Source organism: Symphalangus syndactylus, chromosome 4 (assembly GCF_028878055.3).
Source record: "Symphalangus syndactylus isolate Jambi chromosome 4, NHGRI_mSymSyn1-v2.1_pri, whole genome shotgun sequence".
NCBI lineage: Eukaryota > Metazoa > Chordata > Mammalia > Primates > Hylobatidae > Symphalangus > Symphalangus syndactylus.
Window position 1 is genome coordinate 142,196,629 of NC_072426.2, and position 21,287 is coordinate 142,217,915.

At 41.1% G+C, this 21,287-nt stretch overlaps 1 protein-coding gene and 1 non-coding gene across 4 annotated transcripts in view; both read left to right on the plus strand.

Moving 5' to 3' along the window:
• Window positions 1–21,287, plus strand: part of PALLD (palladin, cytoskeletal associated protein) — a 422,857-nt gene that overhangs the window by 370,404 nt on the left and 31,166 nt on the right. Inside the window, exons 10-13 of one of the 3 annotated variants that reach the window (XM_055276361.1) lie at window positions 1,791–2,462; window positions 14,980–15,115; window positions 18,641–18,739; window positions 20,597–20,647. In XM_055276361.1, the coding sequence (XP_055132336.1) occupies window positions 1,791–2,462; window positions 14,980–15,115; window positions 18,641–18,739; window positions 20,597–20,647 (958 nt within the window). The remainder of the gene's footprint in view (window positions 1–1,790; window positions 2,463–14,979; window positions 15,116–18,640; window positions 18,740–20,596; window positions 20,648–21,287) is intronic. The other 2 variants (XM_055276362.1, XM_063638370.1) reach the window with 2 other exon arrangements.
• LOC129481370 (U6 spliceosomal RNA) lies at window positions 9,393–9,497 on the plus strand. Its single transcript, XR_008657380.1, has one exon. It is a non-coding gene; the product is annotated as a U6 spliceosomal RNA (small nuclear RNA).

Sequence of the window (21,287 nt, forward strand, 5' to 3'; positions counted from 1 at the left end):
CACCACACACAGCAATTTGCTGATGCCAGGCCAAGCCTAAAATACTTAAAACACAGCTGTGGCTTTGGCCATCGTGAGCCCAGGTGGGCTCACAGAGTAGGGGAGCAGCGCCTTTGAGAAGAGCCACACAGATGGCTTCCAATCCAGATGCAGAGGTCAGCTGAAGGGTGTGGAAGAGTGTTGATGATAAACATCCTGGGACTGGGATGCATGCTGCCCTAGTGAGGAAATGTAAGAGAGACAGCAAAGGCAGGGAGATGAAGCATTTGGGGACTCGGAATGGAGAGTGCTGGATAATGGATTTTAGAGCTAGTGGGTGGTTTTTATGAGTTCTATTCCTGGGCCAGTTCTAAATGAATGAATGCCAGAGCACATGTGCTGGACGGTCTACCCAAACCACACAGACATCTGGAACTTCAGGGCAGTGGTGAATCCCAGCAGTGACATGGCTACTTTTAAAATACTCAAGTTCAATAGGACCCCACAAAGTTCTTTGCTGTTCAAGTATTTGATGCTCTGTACATATTAAGAACATAGAACCATCTCCTCATTACACTTTTCAGTTCCCAAGAAAGTGTGTCTTTGTCTTCTCGTGGACTTAAGTGTAATCACTTTACTGGATAATTATAGAAGGGAACAGAAGACACAGGACAGAGTTTAGAACTTGCTGATGTTCCCACAGCTCATGATACTTGCGAAAAGACCTAGATATTTTTTCACTTTTTATTGGCCGCTTCAATTCTTTGTATTGCTGAGTCTCTGAAGGCTTGATTTTTGCCTATGGATAAGAAAGTTTTGGGGTCTGATTTTTAGTTTTAAAAGGTTTATTGTCTATTCATAGATACTTGTTTTATCTGCTTGTTACAGTGCCACCTTCTGTTGAAGTTTCTTTTGACAGCTATCCCTATGTTTACCTCATGTGAATAAAGGAAAACATCCTGGATGTACAGCAAAGTTTGAGTAAAAGAGTGAGATATTAGATCATTGCTAGCTGCTTACTCTTATTTCAGAAATAAAAATTTGAACTATCTCTTCTCAATGGTAAATATTTGGGGGAATTAAATATACATTACTATAAAATATTTTGCTATTGTTTATTGAACACCTACCTGTTATAGATGTCACTTGTTTACATGTGTTTGAAATAACATACAGTATCAGTGTGCATTAAGGTTTGTGTAAGAAATTGGCAATTAGTTTACTACTAAAATTTTGCATAAAGACTTTCTTAGGGGACAAATGTAGAGATGAAAGCAAATTTTTTTAAAAATCCACCTGTGGTATTTATTGACTGTAGAGTTGACAGCACTGAAGTAGGCAAATTGGACTAACCTAAATCTGCCAAATATAACTTCAACCAAGTGGTTTTTTTTTTGCTTTTAACTTTCTCATTTTGATAGAATTCTTTTACCAAAAATTGGCTACGAATGAGAGGACTGAGAACTGATGTCGAAACGTTTTTCTCTTAATATTTCTTGATCCAGTTAAAAACAAAATATGGCTCCTGGAAGTCAGACAAAATTTCCATCAGGATTTGTAAACTGGTTGGGATCACCTTATGTGAAACTAAATGAGACAGTGAAATGGGCGAGCATACTTTACTGACTTAGCGCTTGGTCCGGAATGAACTGCTGGCACCACACTTCGGGCTGCTAACGTGTGCCCGTTCCCTGGGTGTTCTCTGTAGCTGGCCTAAGTGCCAAGCGATGCTCACAAGCTGAGCTCACTCCTGGAATGCACGTTCCTGGCCGTTCCCGCTCTGAAGGTGTCGCTTCTCTCTCTCCCTCCAGGGACCCTCTGAAGATCCAGCAACTCCAGAACCAAATCCGACTGGAGCAGGAGGCCGGCGCTCGGCAGCCTCCGCCAGCCCCGCGCAGCGCGCCGCCCTCGCCCCCCTTCCCGCCGCCTCCCGCCTTCCCCGAGCTCGCGGCCTGCACGCCGCCCGCGTCCCCGGAGCCCATGAGCGCGCTGGCCTCCCGCTCCGCCCCCGCCATGCAGTCCTCCGGCTCCTTCAACTACGCGCGCCCCAAGCAGTTCATCGCCGCGCAGAACCTCGGGCCCGCGTCGGGCCACGGCACGCCGGCCTCCAGCCCCAGCTCGTCCAGCCTCCCGTCGCCCATGTCCCCGACGCCGAGGCAGTTCGGCCGCGCGCCCGTGCCGCCCTTCGCGCAGCCCTTCGGCTCCGAGCCCGACGCCCCGTGGGGCTCCTCCTCCCCGTCGCCCCCGCCCCCGCCGCCCCCGGTCTTCAGCCCTACTGCTGCCTTCTCGGTGCCCGACGTGTTCCCACTGCCGCCGCCACCACCGCCGCTCCCGAGCCCGGGGCAGGCGTCCCACTGCTCGTCGCCTGCCACCCGCTTCGGCCACAGCCAGACGCCCGCGGCCTTCCTCAGCGCTCTGCTGCCCTCGCAGCCGCCGCCGGCGGCCGTCAACGCCCTGGGGCTGCCCAAGGGTGTCACCCCCGCGTGAGTAACCGCCGCAGTCCTCCGCATCCCTGCCCCTCCGTCTCGGGTCGTCCCGGGACTCCCACATACACGCGCTCCCATCAGCCTGCAACCCAGAGCGCCCCAGTAGCATTTCACACATTTCCCTCCGTGCGATGTAAAAATTCTTAAGGGCAATTTGACTCAGTGATACTTGCGTAGCCACTTAACATTATCAAAATCAGAACTTTTTCGTCTGAATTAATATGAGATTCTCATCAGGAACTATTCAAAATCTATGCAGTGCCCTCTCAATCATTATGACGAGGGGGGGCCTTAGCTACCATTTATTGAGCACTGTGCTAAGCAACTCGCATGTATTATTTCATTTGATACAACATTCCTAAGAGGTAGCATTGCCCCAGTTGAACTAATGAGGAGTCTAGGAGTTAAATAAATTGCCCAGAGTCACATGGCCACTAAAAGGAGACATGAATCCATGCTCTCACCACCAAACTAGGTGTTTTATTATAATATTTCATGCCAGCATTACAATGGATGTGAAGGAGTTTGGTTATTAAGTATCTACTTAGTGTTTTTGAAAAACCCAAATTAACAGATTTAAGAAATAAGCGTTTGTGTAAATCTAGTGATTGACTGGAAGGGGGCAAAAGCATGTAGATGTCTTTATGTTTTGATGTAGATAAATGAGGGTGTATGCAACCTAGTGGAGAAATTATGATGCCAGTTTTGTCCCTGGCCTGTGATCTCGAGATACATTATGTGCCTCCTCTATCTCTGCTTGCAGGTGATCTAATATGTCTCTCCTTACATCACAGTGATGATGTGGCAGCCCTATGAGGTCTTTAAAATGGAAAATCTTTGAGGATAAATAACACCTACAGAAGTACAGTAAAATCCTCAAAAAAAATACAGTACAGGTGTTTGGCATGTTTGGTTGAAGAGTAAAATGAGTAAACGGTAGTACTTACTCATTTTACTGAAGATTTCAAAAATGAGGAAGTGCTCGCAAAGGTTAAGCCAGCACCCATATCTCAACTCTTCCTGCTGAAATCCTACTTCAGAGTTTGCCAGAAGCATAGTATTGTTCAGAGAGAAAAAGAAGGAAACTCTACTAAAGAGTAAAAAGGAGAAGATCTTAGAATTCAAGTTATTTTCATTCATCTATAAAAGTGTTCCATTGCTAGGATACACTAATGCCACCTTAAAGGCAAGCATTGCTATGTCGGGCCTCGACAAAAGTATACCAGGCAGCTTCAGTTAGCAGTGCCTCTTTTGTTGGGCACTTCCTAAATGTTGATTACATGAATTTGAAATCTAGCTTCTTCTCAAATCCTTATTGGACGAAACACAGTCAAATGAATATGTAAAGAAACAAGTCCAATAAAGGAGCCAAATATAGTAATGATGTGATAATGGACTTCTGTTAAAAGTTGTCAGTCAACTTGTCTGAGAAGAACCTTTGTCTTCCTCCCCTGCTTTTTCTCTTTGAGCTTTTATTTAGCTGTTAGAAAAGGAAGTGTATTATCTTGGTACAAAGAAGCTATTAGACCCAAAGAGCCAGAATTTGTTGCATGACACTTTTTCATCCTCTCTCATTAAAGGGTACCAAGTCTTGCTCCCCAGGAAGAGGAGTACTGTGTAAATAATCTGTTCTAATATTTCTCATATAGAATTTGATCAAAGATTAGTTTTTCAAAGGTGGTGATGATTGTGTCATTTATCATTTTTAGTAGAAACAGCAGTTTGTGCTGATCAGTGACTTTGAAACCTTAAGAAGATAAGCAGTTTTGAGGGCTTACCTCAAGTAACAGGAGCACTTGCTTCTTGTCACCATCTATCACAGTGACTCATTTTATGGAGTCAAAATAGCTTATAATTGTTACCACAAGAGTCCAGTCATTCCTGCCATTTCTTAAAAATTAATGGAGAAGTCATGCTGATTTTGTGGCCATGGAAAACCACCCAAAGATAGTTAAGTGCTGTGACATCGAAGTGGCAATACCAGACTACAGATTTTTAGCTCCGTGCCTGCTCAGTAAGCCATTATTATGTGGTTACCGTTTTGTCCTCAAGGAATTTTCGTGTTGCTAAATCACACACACTTGAAGAACTCATTATTTTGGTTTGACAAATGTGTCTTTTGAAACATGTTTTTCCTCTGGCATACTATGGGATCTGTCATTTGCATTCTGAATTAAAAACAAAAATGTTACTATTTTTGTTTATCATCATAATCCAAATAATTTGCCAAAGATTGAGTGTCCCTATCAGGGCTGACATGACTTTGGCATCCTGGAACTTGCAGGAACTGCCAAGTTATCGTAAGATATATATATTCAGTTTCACTTATAAGTGTTATTTTTTTAGCTGGATGGTTTTGCCATATATATCAAGTACCAACAAATAGACTGATTATATATAACGCAATGAAGTAGAAATTCATTAGGTTTTTTACACTTGCCTTGTTTTTCCAATATCTTAGTTTTCTTTTCTTTTTTTTTTTTTTTTTTTTTTTTTTCTGAGACAGTAGTCTTGTTCTGTTGTCCAGGCTGGAATGCAGTGGTGCAATTGCAGCTCACTGCCACCTCCGCCTCTGGGTTCCAACAATTCATGCCTCAGCCACCTAAATGGCTGGGATTACAGGTGTGAGCCACCACACCCGTTTAGTTTTTGTATTTTTAGTAGAGATGGGGTTTCACCATGATGGCCAGGCTGGTCTCAAACTTCTGACCTCAGGTGATCCGCCTGCCTTGGCCTCTCAAAGTGCTGGGATTACAGGCCTGAGCCATTGTGCCCAGCCCCTCTTAGTTTTCTTAATCATCACTTGTATACTTGCTGTTGTATTCTGTTTGTTTCACACTGTTCTTATTTTCACCTGTAGACAGGAAGGTTAGTAAGTACTGTTTCTAAACAGTTGGTGGAGATAAGGTTCTGTTTCTCATATGTTTGGGTAGCAGAGGTCAAAGCAGGGAACAAAGGTCATGGATGTCAGTGATAAACCACAAAGCCAAGGCAAAAGACAGTAAATTTGGAGAAGAAAGGCATTTGAGGAACTGTATGTATAGAAGTTCCCCAGACCACAGTCAACCAACTGCATGCTGTTCTGTGAGCTGGAGAGAGGCTGACTGCGGTCTGGGGAACTTCTATACATACAGTTCCTCAAATGCCTTTCTTCCTTTATGCTACATCTTCCCCAAATTTACTGGGGTCACTGGCAAAGAAAATATTGCCCTGCACAAAGCTGTCGACAGATACAAATATTAAGTTGACAAACTCTTTTAGATGGAGGCAGTAAGGAGAGCATGCCTTAGAGGTATCTGTTTGCACTTTTATAAAATTAATGTATTATACTCCCCTCACTATTGCTGGTAAGTTGGTGTCACAGCCTCCATTGCTGTAACCATGTTTCTCCACATAGTAAATCAGCCCTAAGACATGGAAGAAACCCGGAAGATTTGGCAGTGCTGACAGGCATAGTGTGGCAGTTCTGCTCTGCTGGTCTCTGAGCGGCCACACTAAGTCTGAAGGGTGAATCAGATCAGACCCATCCCTGGAACCAGACTGGCACTGTTCCTTTTGCCATCTTCACATTCTTGGAATCTGTGCTCATAAGGGAGTGCCACATAGCCACAGTGCCACAATGTTGTATGCTTTTAACTGCCTGTTTTATATAAGCAGGGCTTTGGTTTGAAATGTTGCCCCATGTTTGTCACAAAGAAGAGCATGTGTCAATAAGAGCTTTTACACAGATGTACTAATGAGAGCTTATATTATATAGGCCCACAGCTCCTTATGGACATTATCTCATTGTCCGCTCTTTCTCCCTGATAGGAAACGGGTAGGTGGGGACACTGTCATCATTGTTACACAAGAGGTGACGGGATTTCCCAGGGTTCTGGAAGAAATGCCTGAGCAAGGAGAGAATAGCGCGACTTAGGTTCATCTCGAATAACTCCAATGTCTAACATTTCTTGATTAAAGAAAACTGTTGTAGAAGCAGCAAATCAGAATTCCCCTAGTCAAGGAAAACTTTGTAACAAATTTAATTGTGCTTTAAGATTCATGACACAGGGCATTTTAAACAGTTTTCAAGTCAAGACGGTGGTTAGATAGTAACCAGTGAAAAAGAATCCAACAGGTACAAGCTGCAATGTACTTTGCAGACATCTCATCATACCTATCTTTCTCCTATTTTTTAGGAAACAGATAGCGAGGGGCTTTTCATTCTCTGACCTTAAGGGGTTGGAGGTGTTATTACTGGGCTCATTAGGGTCCAGTATCTTATCAAGTTGTATCCAATCCTGGGCAAGTATTTACCAACAAATTAGTAGGCGAGGCCTCCAGGATCTGCTGCGACTGGGTTATTCTGTTGAAATGTCTCTGCCCCTGGGGCAGCTCAAAATCAGACCTGTACGGCTGTGTACCAAGTTGTACAGAATGAATGAACAGAAGTAACCCGAGGCCAGTGGATCACGAGGTCAGGAGATCGAGATCATCCTGGCCAACATGGTGAAACCCCATCTCTACTAAAATACAAAAAATTAGCCAGGCGTGGTGGTGCACGCCTGTAGTCCCAGCTACTCAGGAGGGCTGAGGCAGGGGACTCGCTTGAACGCAGTGGGTGGAGGTTGCAGTGAGCTGAGATTGCGCCATTGCATTCCAGCCTCGTGACAGAGCAAAACTCTGTCTCAAAAAAAAAAAAAAAAAAGTGCCCCATGTGCCTTTGTCATTTTCTTTTTTAAAGAACCCAAAATATAATGTGAGAATTTGATATTAGAATAAAGTTATCTATTTTCCTTTATGAGCTTAAGGTACCCATCTTTTGTACTTTAACAGCCTTTGCTTCACCATAAAATTCAGTAAAAGGAAAATAGAATTGATATACAAAAACTCAGTTTGTGTATCTTGGGCTCTTTTATATATTAATGCATTACATTCTTGAATATAAGTGATATTTAAATGCCAACATGTTAATGAGTTTGCTCACTCTGAAATTTTGTGGAATTTAGTTACCATCAGATTTCACTGAATGTGAGAAGAGTAGAATAAGAGGACTTGTAATAGTTAAATTCTCTGGTCGATTCTGATACCTTATCTCTTACATCAGTATTGTGCTCTGGAAATTTGAGTTTCTGAAATCTGCTCACAGAATTGACCTGCAATAGCATATCAAGGGAAGGATGCTTTCAAGATTATTCAGTAGCCAAAAAAAGAGACCTCTTGGGATTTGGTGGTGATCGAATCTGGAAAACTTTACCTTCCAGACGCTTGCGTATATGTTTGAGATGTTTTTATCCTAACCACATGAATATTATTTTTAAATGACTAATGACTTACTGTTAAAGCTGGAGTAAACAGATCAGTAATGTTTTTTGTACAATTGGGCTGAGTGTGTATACAATGAAGTATTTAGTGCAGGAGGCCTGTTACGAATTGTTTATTGGTTAAGGTTTGCCTCTGAGTATAGATTTTTGTGAAGATTTCTGGTTTTGGTAACTACTAACTTTGAATACTATTTTATTTTTTTTAATTATGCAAACCATCAAAAAAAGGAGATCACCTCTTTGTCACCACTCTTTTTATTTCCTAATGAGTTGCTACTCTTCATTTATCAAAAGAAGGTGCCACTTCAGGGAGCAGAACTACAACCATCTTACATTAAACTCTAACATAGCATTAGTTTTATAGGAAAACAAACTCAGTTGCCAAATTTTTCCCTCAAAACTTATAATTGCTTTTCTTTCCTCACGCCTCCCCTTTCAAAATACTCCACTTTTATTTCTAACTCTCACCTTGCATGCTACCCCTAAACCCTGTCCTCAACTTTAAACACAATTTCGTAAAGTGTTTCTGAATTACATTGGTCCAGTGAGATGCTCTGAAAAAGAGAAGAGGTTCCATATTAGAATAAGTATGAGAAAACTGTATTCCATACCTCTTTCCTCAGGGTTCACAGTGCCCATCTGTTGGCCCTGCCAGGCTTGTTCCGGTCACAGGACCTCTGCACTGCCAAGCTCTCCCTGTAGGTCTCACATAGCCAGCCACTTCCTATGGTTTAGGCCACCACTGTAGAGTCACCTCCTCAGAAGTCTGATGGACCACACTGTCTGATACAGTCATCTACTCATACTTCTGTCCTTTCATTGCGTTTACCACCTCCTGATATGTCTTGCCTTCGAACATTCTTCTATCTCTTTCTGCCATATCCACCATAAAAATACAATTTTTCTAACTATCATGACCTAGTTCAACATGGTATTTCTAGCACCTAGAACAGAGTTGAACACTGAGAAGGCAATCAGTAAGGGTTATTTGCACATTCTTGGAAATTCTGGTCAAGAATTCTTGGCATCTTTTTAAACTCCTTCCCCTCTTCCATTCTGTTTATCTCAGCCAATCTTGTCTCTGTGACTTACTTCCATCCTGAATATTTTCTGTTTGCCACTTCAGATCCACTCTTACTACACCAGGCGCTGTTCTAAGTGTTTAGTACACATTAGTTCATGTAGTTTACCCAGTGATCCCATGAGATACAAGCTGTTAATACCCACATCTTACAAAGGAGGAAACTGAGACATACGGTCATTAGGTCACTAGCCCAAACCACACAGCTTTTAAGTGGTTAAAACAAAACAAACAAAGAAACAGGTTCCCACATCTGTTTCTTTATTCATGTTGACTCTGAATTTCTTCTTCTTCTCCACGCTACTTGTCTACATCCTTGTCATCTTTCAAGGGCTTATAACTTGCCTCTTTCATGCAGTCTTCTGCAGTCATTCTAGCCAGCGCTGTTTTCTGTTTCTTTTTTATTCCCATTGCATCTAGAATTGGTACCACATGGTTTGTTCCTTAACTTATTCCCCAACTTGGTTATTAGCCTTTGTGATCAAGGACCATCCTTTAGGATGTGGGGGGGGTCTTTGCCATCTCACTTAAATAATGTTGAGTGCTTGCTTTGGCAGTGTGAATACTAAAATTGGAATGATACAGAGAAGATTAGCATGGCCTCTATGCAAGGATGACACACAAAGTCATGAAGTACTCTGTATTTTTAAACCATATAGCCTCTATGAAACTGCCATTTTTGTAAGTTAAAAATGTTCAAATATTAATCATTGTAAATAATTGCCCACTGGAATCTTTTCTTATTCCCCCTCAAGTTTCAATTTCAAGCACTGACTGCTAAGATTGGCATGTCTCCAGTCATGTACATTTGCAAAAAGTCAGATTTGCAATGTAATATGTCATGGAGCTCATGTTTGTTGAAGAGAATCTTTGATAGGCTGGACACATGCATTTTAGTAGGAGGCAGAGGTGGCCTAACAGCTAACTCTAGGTTCAGGATCTAATTTTCATAGCCTTCAAGGATGAATGCAATATAAACTGTGTAGTAGATTGTGATGATCATTCCAACTACGGAGGCAAGTATTTGTACATGCTATCTACAAGGCACCAAATAATGCATGTGTCACCATTGCTATAAATTGTCCTCTTCCAGGACCTAACTATTTGGGTAAAGAACCTACAGTTCCATCACCACCTATGTATGTATGTACAAACATACATTAGTCCAAATTCTAATTTTCTCCCATTTATCTTTGTGGAAAAACAGATAAGAAAGATCAGTAAAGGAAGATATAAGCAATTAATGTTACAGTTCTTCAATATACTAATTTGAATTACATGTACTAAGAAGCAAAAACTATTAGTGTTGAGACTATCATGATGAAGCTTTTGGTTTTTTAAATATATTTTCATTTTTATGCATAAAATCTTAATACATAGAATTCCATGATGTCATCAGGCATTAACAATCACTTACCTTAGAAACCAACTCTTTTTTTCTAGGCTTAACAGGGTTTGTATTGATGTATTGGCCTAGCACTGGGCCCTGCTAGATGCTCAATAAATATTTGTCTAATCACTATTAGACATTTTAAAATATCTTTTGGCTGGGAACAGTGGCTCACGCCTGTAATTCCAGCTCTTTGAAAGGCCAAAGCAGGAGGATCACTTGAGCCCAAGAGTTTGAGACCAGCCTGGGCAACATAGGGAGAACCTATCCCTACAAGAAATGGACATTTAGCCAGGCATAGTGGTATGCACCTGTGGTCCCAGCTACTTGGAGGATGACGCAGGAGAACTGCTTGAGCCTCCTAGGGTGTCAAGGCTGCAGGCAGCTGTGATCACACCACTGCATTCCAGCCTGGGCGACAGAGTAAAACCCAGTCTATAAAAAGAAAAAACATATTTCAGCTGATTGATTTTTATTTCTGTGCTAATTGTTTAGAACCAAGAAAACATGAGTACCTTAAATTCTGTAAGTAAAGAGGAAAATGTCTTTAACATTGTGGGAAATTAGGAATTAACTAACTGCCCTTAATACTGGTAATCTTGATATGTTGAGGGAAGTGACTTGTTAAAAGATAGAGGCTGGGTATGGTGGCCCATGCCTGTAATCCCAGCACTTTGGGAGGCTGAGGCGGGCAGATCACGAGGTCAGGAGTTCGAGACCAGCCTGACCAACATGTTGAAACCCCGTCTCTACTAAAAATACAAAAATTAGCCAGGCATGGTGGCGCATGCCTGTAATCCTAGCTACTCAGGAGGTTGAGGCAGGAGAACTGCTCGAACCCGGGAGGCAGAGATTGCAGTGAGCCGAGATGGTGCCACTGCACTCCAGCCTAGGCAACAGAGTGAGACTCCATCTCAAAAAAAAAAAAAAAAAAAAAAAAAAGTAGAATAATCAGTTTTTACTTGAGCCAAAGACTAATTGTAATTGTACCGTTTGAAAGGATAAATTACCCTTGTGGCAGGGACACAAACCAAGGTGACAACTCTATGGAATGTTCCAGAGCAGTTGTTCTAAGTCCCTTTAAGAGTCAAATATACTGAGAAATGCTTCCCAAGGAACAGGACTTATTCTACAGTGAATAGACAGGTATTTTCTTGTCCAAGGGAACTTATGGCTGACTTTTAAAAACCAGTTCTCTGCTCCTCCGATTGAGATGACCTGTTCTGACCTTGATGGTCCCCCTGTCCCCGCTTTCTTTCTCATTTGTGCTGAGAACACAGCTCTCAGTGTAGTCTACCTGCAGAAACGCAGTGGTGCCTTCTGTCATCGAAGGCTGCTCATCAGCACATAGTTGTGCAATGGTTTACATCGCACAGGCTTACAGTAATAATGGGAACGTGTGTGTTCCCAGTCCTTGCTGATGTAACAGAGAGCGGGCTGTCTTCAGTTTGCCTTTAAGATGACTTCAAAACCTAGCTCTTCTAGTTCTCAGATGTAAGGCTGTAGTCAAATGCAGAGAACTTCACTTCCAAAATTGTATAATTTTTACTTGTCCTGAGCCTGACTTTTTACATATGGTCAGATTTCACATGGCTCTGGCACAAGTTTTCTTGACTGAGGAGGGGAGGGGAGAGAGAAATCAGAAGTAGAGATAGACAGTACATCCATTCACTCATTTCAGAAATATTATTTGAGTGTCTGTTAACAGCACTGTGATTAACAAAGGAGCCATGGTAAGGGAGAGACAATATGAAAAAACAATAGTAGAGTGATAGATGCTATCAAGAAAACAAACATGATAGATGCTATCAAGAAAACAATTAATGGGACAGGCTTAGTCAGGGACATCCTTTCCAAGGAGTCATTAAGCTGAAGACTGATGATAACCCCAGATAAAGGAGTAGGAGGGGAGAGAGTTTCCAGGCTTAGGAAAACTAGCAAACTATGCACGTGTTTGTTAAAGGATTGCATGGTACTAGAAATTGAAGTTATAAATAATTCCTATGGTTCTTACTGTCTCAGGGTCTCCCTAAATATCAAAATCAGTTTGTAAAGTCTAGTGTTACCTTATTTGAACTTCAGGGCAAATGACTAAAAGGGACAAACCTAGAATAGCAGGTTTTAATCAGTTAGCATATTTTCCACTGTAGGTATCAGAAGACTCAACTACAAGGAGATTCCATGCACAGGGTTTATTGACTTATTAAACAAGTCTGGGGTAGGGCATTTCCATGGTAGGTTAAGACAGTGTCCCCAAAACATTATCAGGGCCCAGGTACTCTCCATCTTTTCAGTCTGCCATCATTGGCACATATGGGTTCTCCTCTTACAGTTATAGAGTGAACAATGCCGCTTTTGACATTGCATTTCTGACACAGTGATATCCAGTGAAAGAAAAGGGGCATTTCTTCCTTCTGTTTCTTTTCAGAGATGAGAGAATTTTAACTAGAGCACCTCCACTCTCTCACTCCCCCAATCTCATTGGCCCAGGCTGTATCGCATGCCTTTGGCCAAACTAATCACTCTCGAGGGGATTGAGACCATTTAAATTGGCGTACATTAATTACCCTCTGACTCTGGGGAGGGGGATAACATTTCTATAAGCACATTGAAGGGTGAACACTCAGAAAAATTAGGAAAAATTCAGCAAGGAAACAAAGGGGAGTGTCCAAGAGGAAAGAACGGCTGTTGGGAAGACCAGGAGCACAGGCCTCTGGAGTGCATGGCATCATGACTTAGGAGGGACGGTGGCAGAGTCTTTACAGGATCCTCAGAGCTTCTGCTGCATACTTAGTGACTGTTTTGTTCCCAGCACTGGTGGGTGAAACGGTGAACCCAGTGTTTAGGTACATTCTTAGCCTTACTTGTGCTTTCTACTGTATCAGTGAAGTGACATGAGGCACACGGTGCCTTGATGCTTTGGCAGTAAAGTTTTTGTTGTTTATTTTGTGTGTGTGTGTGTGTGTGTGTGTGTGTGTGTGTGTGTGTGTGTGTGGTTTTTTTTTAGATGGAGTCTTGCTCTGTCACCCAGGCTGGAGTGCAGTGGCACAACCTCAGCTCACTGCAACCTGTGCCTCCAGTGTTCAAGCAATTCTCATACCCCAACCTCCCAAGTAGCTCGGACTACAGGCACCCACTACAACACCCAGCTAATTTTTGTATTTTTAGTAGAGACGGGGTTTTACCATGTTGGCCAAGCTGGTCTCGAACTCCTGACCTCAGGGGATTCACCCACCTTGGTCTCCCAAAGTGCTGGGAATACAGACATGAGCCACCACACCCAGCCTGCAGTAAACTTTTTAAACTTAGAAATATCTTATCATGAACTATGTAATATAAATAAGGAACTATGTACAATTTATATGTATACCTTAATAAAATGAAATTCTTATCCATTTCTAGTACCCTTGAAGCCCCCATGTGACCCTCCCCAATTGCATCCACTCCTCTCCCTGAGAGGTAACTGCTACCCTGAATTTCTGAGTTAATCATTCTCTTCTCTTCATGGTTTTACCATGTATGTATGCTCCCCTCAGTTTCTTTCTAAAACTTTTGCATGTATCACCTAGAGAACTTGTTAAAACACAGATTGCTGGGCCCCAACTCTGAATTTGTGATTCAGTAGGTCTGGAGTGATGCCAAAAATCTGCATTTCTAACAACTTCAGGTCATGCTAATGCTGCTGGTCCAGGGACCACACCTTGAGAACCACTGCTGTAGTAGGGGACTGTTTTGCTTTTGCCTGTTTATAAATACAAGTATATCATATATATGCTTCTGTGACTTGCTTTTTTTCACCGGAACTTTGTTTTTGAAGTTCAGCTTCGTTGATATGGGTAGCAATAGGTCAATTCATTTCCCCATTGCTTAATATTCTATTTCTCATTAATTTTTGTCCACTGCCCTATGAGGGAAAAGGAAGAAAAATAGGAAGCAACTTGCTTAAGGCACCAACAGAAGTGATTCTGCACCCCTCAAGCATCCAGCACCAATGACCCTTGGCTCACACAGCTCAGGTCATTGTTGCTGCCTTTGGAAGGAAAGAGGCAGTGAGATATCACCTGTCCTAAGAGCCCTGGGCTCACCAGAAGTTCAGGAGGCTTTGGGACACCAGGCACAGCAGGACCTGCAGACCTCCCAGAGCCCTCTTATATAAAATAGACCTCAAATAACATTGGCCTACCCTAATCAAATCAGGATATAAGGGGATGGAAGGGAAGGTAACAAACTTAATATTGATTTCAAATGGGCTAGGCACTGTTGTTGAATAAGGATTACAAAGCACTAGAAGACTGAATAAAAGTATGATAGAAATACGTTCTCTTTCAACCTCTCAACATTCATATGTGGTATATATTTTTTTAAAACTTGCCCAAGGTCACAAACTTAATACGAGATAGAGTCAGATTTTAAACCTAGGTCTACTTACAAATCATATTCTTTCACTTTATGCTGCTGCCTCACTAAGACTAAAATGTAGGCCTTCCCCATCCTTGGCATCTACCTACCCACTAAGGCATACACCCCTAATGTATGTGAACCTTCTCTGAAACCTGGATCCAATTAGCGTTACCTGAACCAGCTTTCATGGTTCTTTCCATAATAGTTGCAATAGATGTAGCATAAAAAAGAGTGGCAGTGACATGCTGACACTTGCACTGTCTTTGTTGGACTTGAACATTTGACTCGGATTTATATGCCTGACGACTAAGTATACTGCCTTGTGTTTTTGTCCTGCAGGGGATTTCCAAAGAGGGCCAGTAGAACTGCTAGAATAGCCTCTGATGAGGAAATTCAAGGCACAAAGGATGCTGTTATTCAAGACCTGGAACGAAAACTTCGCTTCAAGGAGGACCTCCTGAACAACGGCCAGCCGGTACTGATAGATTTGGGACCTGGACTTGGAATGTTAGCTACCCACAAACCTTTCCTCCTTTCTCTAAGACTTAGGTTCTTGATATTTGTCCACAACATCATCATCATCATCATCATCATCATCATTATTATGATTGAGACAGGGTCACACTTTGTCACCCATGCTGGAGTGCAGTGGTGTGATCACAGCTCACTGCATCCTTGACCTCCCAGGCCCAGACAATCCTGTGACCTCAACTTCCTGGGTAGCTGGAACCACAGGCACATGCCACCATGCCTGGCTAACTTTTTATTTTTGTAAAGACAGAGTCTCCCTATGTTACCTAGGCTGGTTTCAAACTCCAGAGCTCAGGCAATCTGCCCACCTCGGCCTCCCAAAGTGCTGGAATTACAGATGTGAGCCAGTGCACACAGCCACGTTATTTTATTACCCTTGAATCTCAACATTTCTGTTGATATTAGGATTTGAATCCAGAGACAAAAGAGAAAATGAAAGGCATTCCTTCTATTCAGTCTTCACTGCTTTCTCCTATGCATAAAACCTTTCTAAGAGTGAAGAGAGTAAGTGGGAAAGAAAGGAAGAAGGAAGGGCAGATATCTGGTTGGGAGTAGAACAAATGAGCAATGCCAATGGTATTAAAAAAAAAAAAAAAAAAAGGAACACAGGGATTCCATTCTGGCTGATAGGGTTGGGGAGGGATGGAGAAGGTGTGCTTTGGAATGGTTTGTATCTATCCAGAAACAGCGAACTGCAATTAAAGTATCAAAAAGAATTTGTTTTCCATGGTATGTACTGCTTATACACACACACAAAAATCTACTGGAGAAACCACTGGGGAAGTTCTGTTCTTTTCTCCCAGACTACTACTGGATATTAATTCAGCATCTGAAAGAGTAAAGGCTGTTCCAAAATCTTGTTCTGGTATGTTAGAGCAAGACAACTAAACTGTAGGAAAAAATAATTATTTTACAGCTGCAGAACTGCAGAGTACCTAAATAGATTTGGTAAAATATATAGGTAAGATGTTTTCTCCACTGGATTTAAGTCTTTCCTCATCAGTTTTTGTTTTTTTTTTTCAACTCTTTTGTTGATGCTATTCTTTTAAAATACTCTTTTCTTTTTAAAATACTATTTCCAGAATATTTTAAGGTGATGGGAAAAGCAAATCTAGAAAATAAGACTTACCAGGTAAAGGAGAGAACCTTCTGTAGCTTTATTAAGGAATTATCACCGGAAAAATTTGCCTGGCTCTTAAATACAAGGATCTTTTTGTATAAAATCTCCCTTTCAGACACCTTTTTCAGAGTAGAAAGCTCTCTATAATTATGTTTTCTGAGAATTTTAATTATTAAACATTGGTAAGTAAAACTGTGAGAACAGACCACACTTGAAAGCTGGAGAGCAGAGGAGGGGTGCTGAATGCTGATTTTAGTTATTAGGGTATCTTAATCTGATTAAGAAAGATTAAAATTTGAATGAAGTTTTGTGCTAGTTACTCATTTCAGTGAGTATAGAAGATTTTCACAAGAGGAAAATATTTTATCCCTGAAATAAGTGATTGCATGTGTAAATGTACATACTCTGGAAGTTTTCCCTGGCTCTGTCAACTAAAGCCTTTAAAAGATTAAAATAAATACATATGGGAACTTTTTCAAGCCAGGTAAAGCATCACTCCAGCTTTTTTTTTTTTTTCTTTTTGGCTATTTATGTCAATGATCCTTATGAACTAAGATTCTCTTGGTTAAGGTAAGACTTCCATAAGCTATCGGTCAACTCACATTATATATATTGTATATATATTTATATTCATCTGTTTAGCAGTGAATAACATTCACAATAAGTTCCACAGGTATCCACATTTGAGAGCTTAAAATGACAAGTAAGTTTTCCCTTTTTAGAAAATGGGATTCTCAACCAACTTTTTCCTAATATTATATATTATTCTCTTTCTTATCTTTGGTGTCTGTAGACAAGGGCTTTTATAGCCAGATGGCATAGTGACTTAGAAACAAAACTGTGAAGTATATTTGGCTTCTAGTGGTAGCAGGTGCATTCTGGTGAAGGAATAGATATGAAATTGATATTTCTGCTTATAAGGAACAGAGTGCAAATCACTCCAGGCCTGCCTTTGATGTGTTACAATTCTCCATGAAAAGATTAAGAAAGCTTTTTAAGAGCTCAGGTATTTAAGACTCTCTTTGAAAGTTGAATTCACTGATTTTTTAATAGGTGTGAGAAAATTAATTTAATAACATAGTGGACTCAGATGCTTCATGCAGCCCTCAGACTCCTACCTCTGCCTCTTCTTGTCCTCTGACCTTTAAAGTGAAATAATTTGAACTGCAGGAGTATTTGCCATTTGGCACTTGACTCGTTTCACTTCCCGGTTTCAGCTGGGATTGAGACCAGCAATTCTGGAAATTGTAAATTTACCCAACATATTTTCCTGATTAGACAGCTTCCAATCAAATCTGCATTTATATTTAGAAGTTTGGAAGTTTATCTGAAATAATTTCTGTACATTTTTTAGATTCTGCCTTACCAATTATTCTCTATTTCTAATCAAACACTTGCTTATAAAATGCCCCAATGAGGCAGGTGGTGTCTGAAAAGTTCCTTCCAGACCTGTAAGTCTAAGGCACTTTAGAAAGAGTATTCAAGAGCAGGTATCACCCCAATAGTCACACAAAAATGCCGGCATTTCTTATGTATAAGAATGGCATAGGTTAAACAGTTTGGGCCAATTCCAAAGTGCTAGCTGCGAGATGCAAGAACATTACCACTTTCTTTGCCTGATGGGCAAGCAGTCTGCTTCTGGGTCAAGTCAATTGAGGCTGTTAGCTTTGGCAAGTGTCTTGCATAATCCTGTTGGTAATTCAGCCATGTGCATCATTCTCTGTGGATTATAATAGTTGCCGCCAATCCCCTACATTACACAGCAGCCTGGGAAATGCTCTTAGAGGTAAGAACCCCATCATTGCCAGCTCATCCAAATCTTCCTTTACCTAACATTTACTGAGCATATACTGTTAAATGACTGATAGAATTATTTCCATTAGCGATACCTGTTCTTTTTTTAGTCAGTTTATTCTCCTTTTGAGTATCTTTCTGTTTTTCTTTCAGTCAGTATTAGAGCTGACTTGGCTGTTCTGAAGCTGATGGATGGCTATAAAAATAACATTTCTTTTAAATTGTATTTTGCTGTTTAAATATCTTTTTTTCTATGTTTTTCATTAAGGACATGACAAATCTTTTCTGTGTGGTTTCTGCCTTGTCGCTTATTGCTCACTTTAAATTTGTGCTGTACCAATTGGTGGCTCGCTGGATTAGGCCATTAGTACTAGAAAGGGAGGTAAAAAGGTAGAACAACTGAAGCAAGAAAAAGACATATGCAGGTATCTGAAGCTGGAGAGAGAACACTTACAGAAAATCATGAAAGTGTGTTGTTTTTTACTCTTTTTCATAGGGTAATACATATTTGTGATTTTTTCTAATTTTGTATTTTTTGTGACTTATTTTGTTTAGAGGTTAACATATGAAGAAAGAATGGCTCGTCGACTACTAGGTGCTGACAGTGCAACTGTCTTTAATATTCAGGAGCCAGAAGAGGAAACAGCTAATCAGGTACATGTTGCTCTGGACTTCTTAGGGTAGCATTTATTCTGTCCCCTTTTTCCATCTTCCTTATGCATACTGTTCTTGGGATTAGTTCTGTGGAAAGTAGAGGGCAAGTCACAGAAAAGCAGTATTAATATCATCAGTCAACCTCACAGCTAATTTTTATTGAGCACATACTATGTTAAGTGACTGACAGAATTCCTTCCATCAGTGATACCTGTTCTTTTTATCTTCTTGATTATTCTCCTTTCCAGTACCTTTCCATTTGCCTAACCTATGTTTTATGCAAAATAATTTTGTGTGGAGAAACACATTTTCGCTGACATTGTTTGAAATAACTAGTGAATATTTCCCATTAGAGTTGGCCCTTGAACAACACTGGAGTTAGGGAGACCAACCCCAAGCACAGTTAAAAACCCACATATGGCTGGGCGTGGTGGCTCATGCCTGTAATTGTAGCACTTTGGGAGGCTGAGGCGGGCAGCTCACAAGGTCAGAAGATCGAGACCATCCTGGCCAACATGGTGAAACCCCGTCTCTACTAAAAATACAAAAATTAGCCAGGTGTGGTGACGCACACCTGTAGTCCCAGCTACTCAGGAAGCTGAGGCAGGAGAATTGCTTGAACCCAGGAGGTGGGGGTTGCAGTGAGCTGAGATTGTGCCACTGCACTCCAGCCTGGCAGCAGAGTGAGACTTCGTCTCCCCCCGCCCTCCCCAAAAAAAAAAAACACACACACATACAACTTTTGACTCTTAAGAAACAGCCTACTGTTGACCAGAAGCCTTACTGATAACAAAGAGTTGACTAACATGTATTCTGTATGTTATATTATAGACTGTACTCTTAAAGTAAGCTAGAGAAAAGAAAATGTTACAAAGAACATCTTAAGGAATAGAAGATACATTTACAATTCATTAAGTGGAAGTGGGTCATCGTAAAGGTCTTCACCCTCATTGTCTTAAATTAGAGTAGTCTGAAGAGAAGGAGGAAGACAAGGGGTTGGTCTTGCTTGTCAGGGGTCGCAGAAGAGGAAGAAAATCCATATATAAGTGGACCCATGCAGTTCAAACCTGTGTTGTTCAAAGATCAACTGTTTAGTCTTAATATCTGGTCAAAATAAAATAGAAAATATTATCTCTTTATCTTCTTTCACATATATACAGATGCTCTTCAACTTAGTATGGGGTTGTGTCCTGATAAACTCATTGTAAGTTGAAAATATTGTAAGTTGAAAGTGCACTTAAGGCTGGGCGCAGTGGCTTACGCCTGTAATCCCAGCACTTTGGGAGGCCAAGACGGGTGGATTACCTGAGGTCAGGAGTTTGAGACCAGCCTGACCAACATGGTGAAACCCCATCTCTACTAAAAATACAAAAATTAGCTGGGTGTGGTGGCGTGCACCTGTAGTCCCAGCTATGTGGGAGGCTGAGACATGAGAATCGCTTGAACCTGGGAGACAGAGGTTGCAGTGAGCCAAGATCATGCCACTGCACTCCAGCCAGCTGACAGAGCGAGACTCCATCTCAAAAAAAAAAGTGCATTTAATAACACCTAACCTACTGAACATCTTAGGTTAGCCTAGTCTATCTTAAATGTGCTCACAACACTTCCATTAGCTTACAGTTGGGCAAAATCATCTAACACAAAGCCTATTTAAAATAAAGTATTGAATATCTCATGTGATTTACGGAGTCCTGTACCGAAAGTGAAAAGCAGAATGGTTGTGTGAGTACTCACAGTACCGTTACTACCAAATGCATATTGCTAGCACAAAAGTTTCACTTAAGGAAAATTGGAAATCTTGCTGCATTCTTATTATTTCTATTATTAGTCTTCACATCTTTTTTTCTACCATTACAGGACATTGGTTCTTCTCATGCTTCTGTAGGGAGTCCTCTGGATGGTCAAAAGGTTAAGCTTTTCACCTTTCTTCTCCTTCCAGTCTTTGACTGTGTCTATTTTCCTCTGTTCTTCCTGTTTTACGTGTGTTTCTATCTTTTCTGCCATATATTAATTATAAATGCTATGACCAGTGTCTGTTTCATTTAATATCAGATACACAAAATTACTGCAACATGAGTTTTCTTGTCATGTATTTACCAGCTTGAATTTATGTATTTATTTTTATTTATTTTATTTATTTTATTTTTTTTGAGATGGAGTTTTGCTCTTGTTGCCCAGGCTGGAGTGCCATGGTGTGATCTCGGCTCACTGCAACCTCTGCCTCCTGGGTTCAAGCGATTCTCCTGCCTCAGCCTCCCAAATAGCTGGGATTACAGGTGCACGCCAACATGCCTGGCTAATTTTGTATTTTTAGCAGAGATGGGGTTTCACCATGTTGGTCAGGCTGGTCTCGAACTTCTGACCTCAGGTGATCCACCTGCCTTGGCTTCCCAAAGTGCTGGGAATACAGGCATGAGCCACAGTGCCCGGCCTCCGACTTGAATTTAATTCTGTCATTAGTGGATACTCTGAACATTACATCAAGAAAAATTTTTCATTTGTTATACCTTTCTATGGGGAACAAAAGTGCTAATTCTTCAAGGGATTA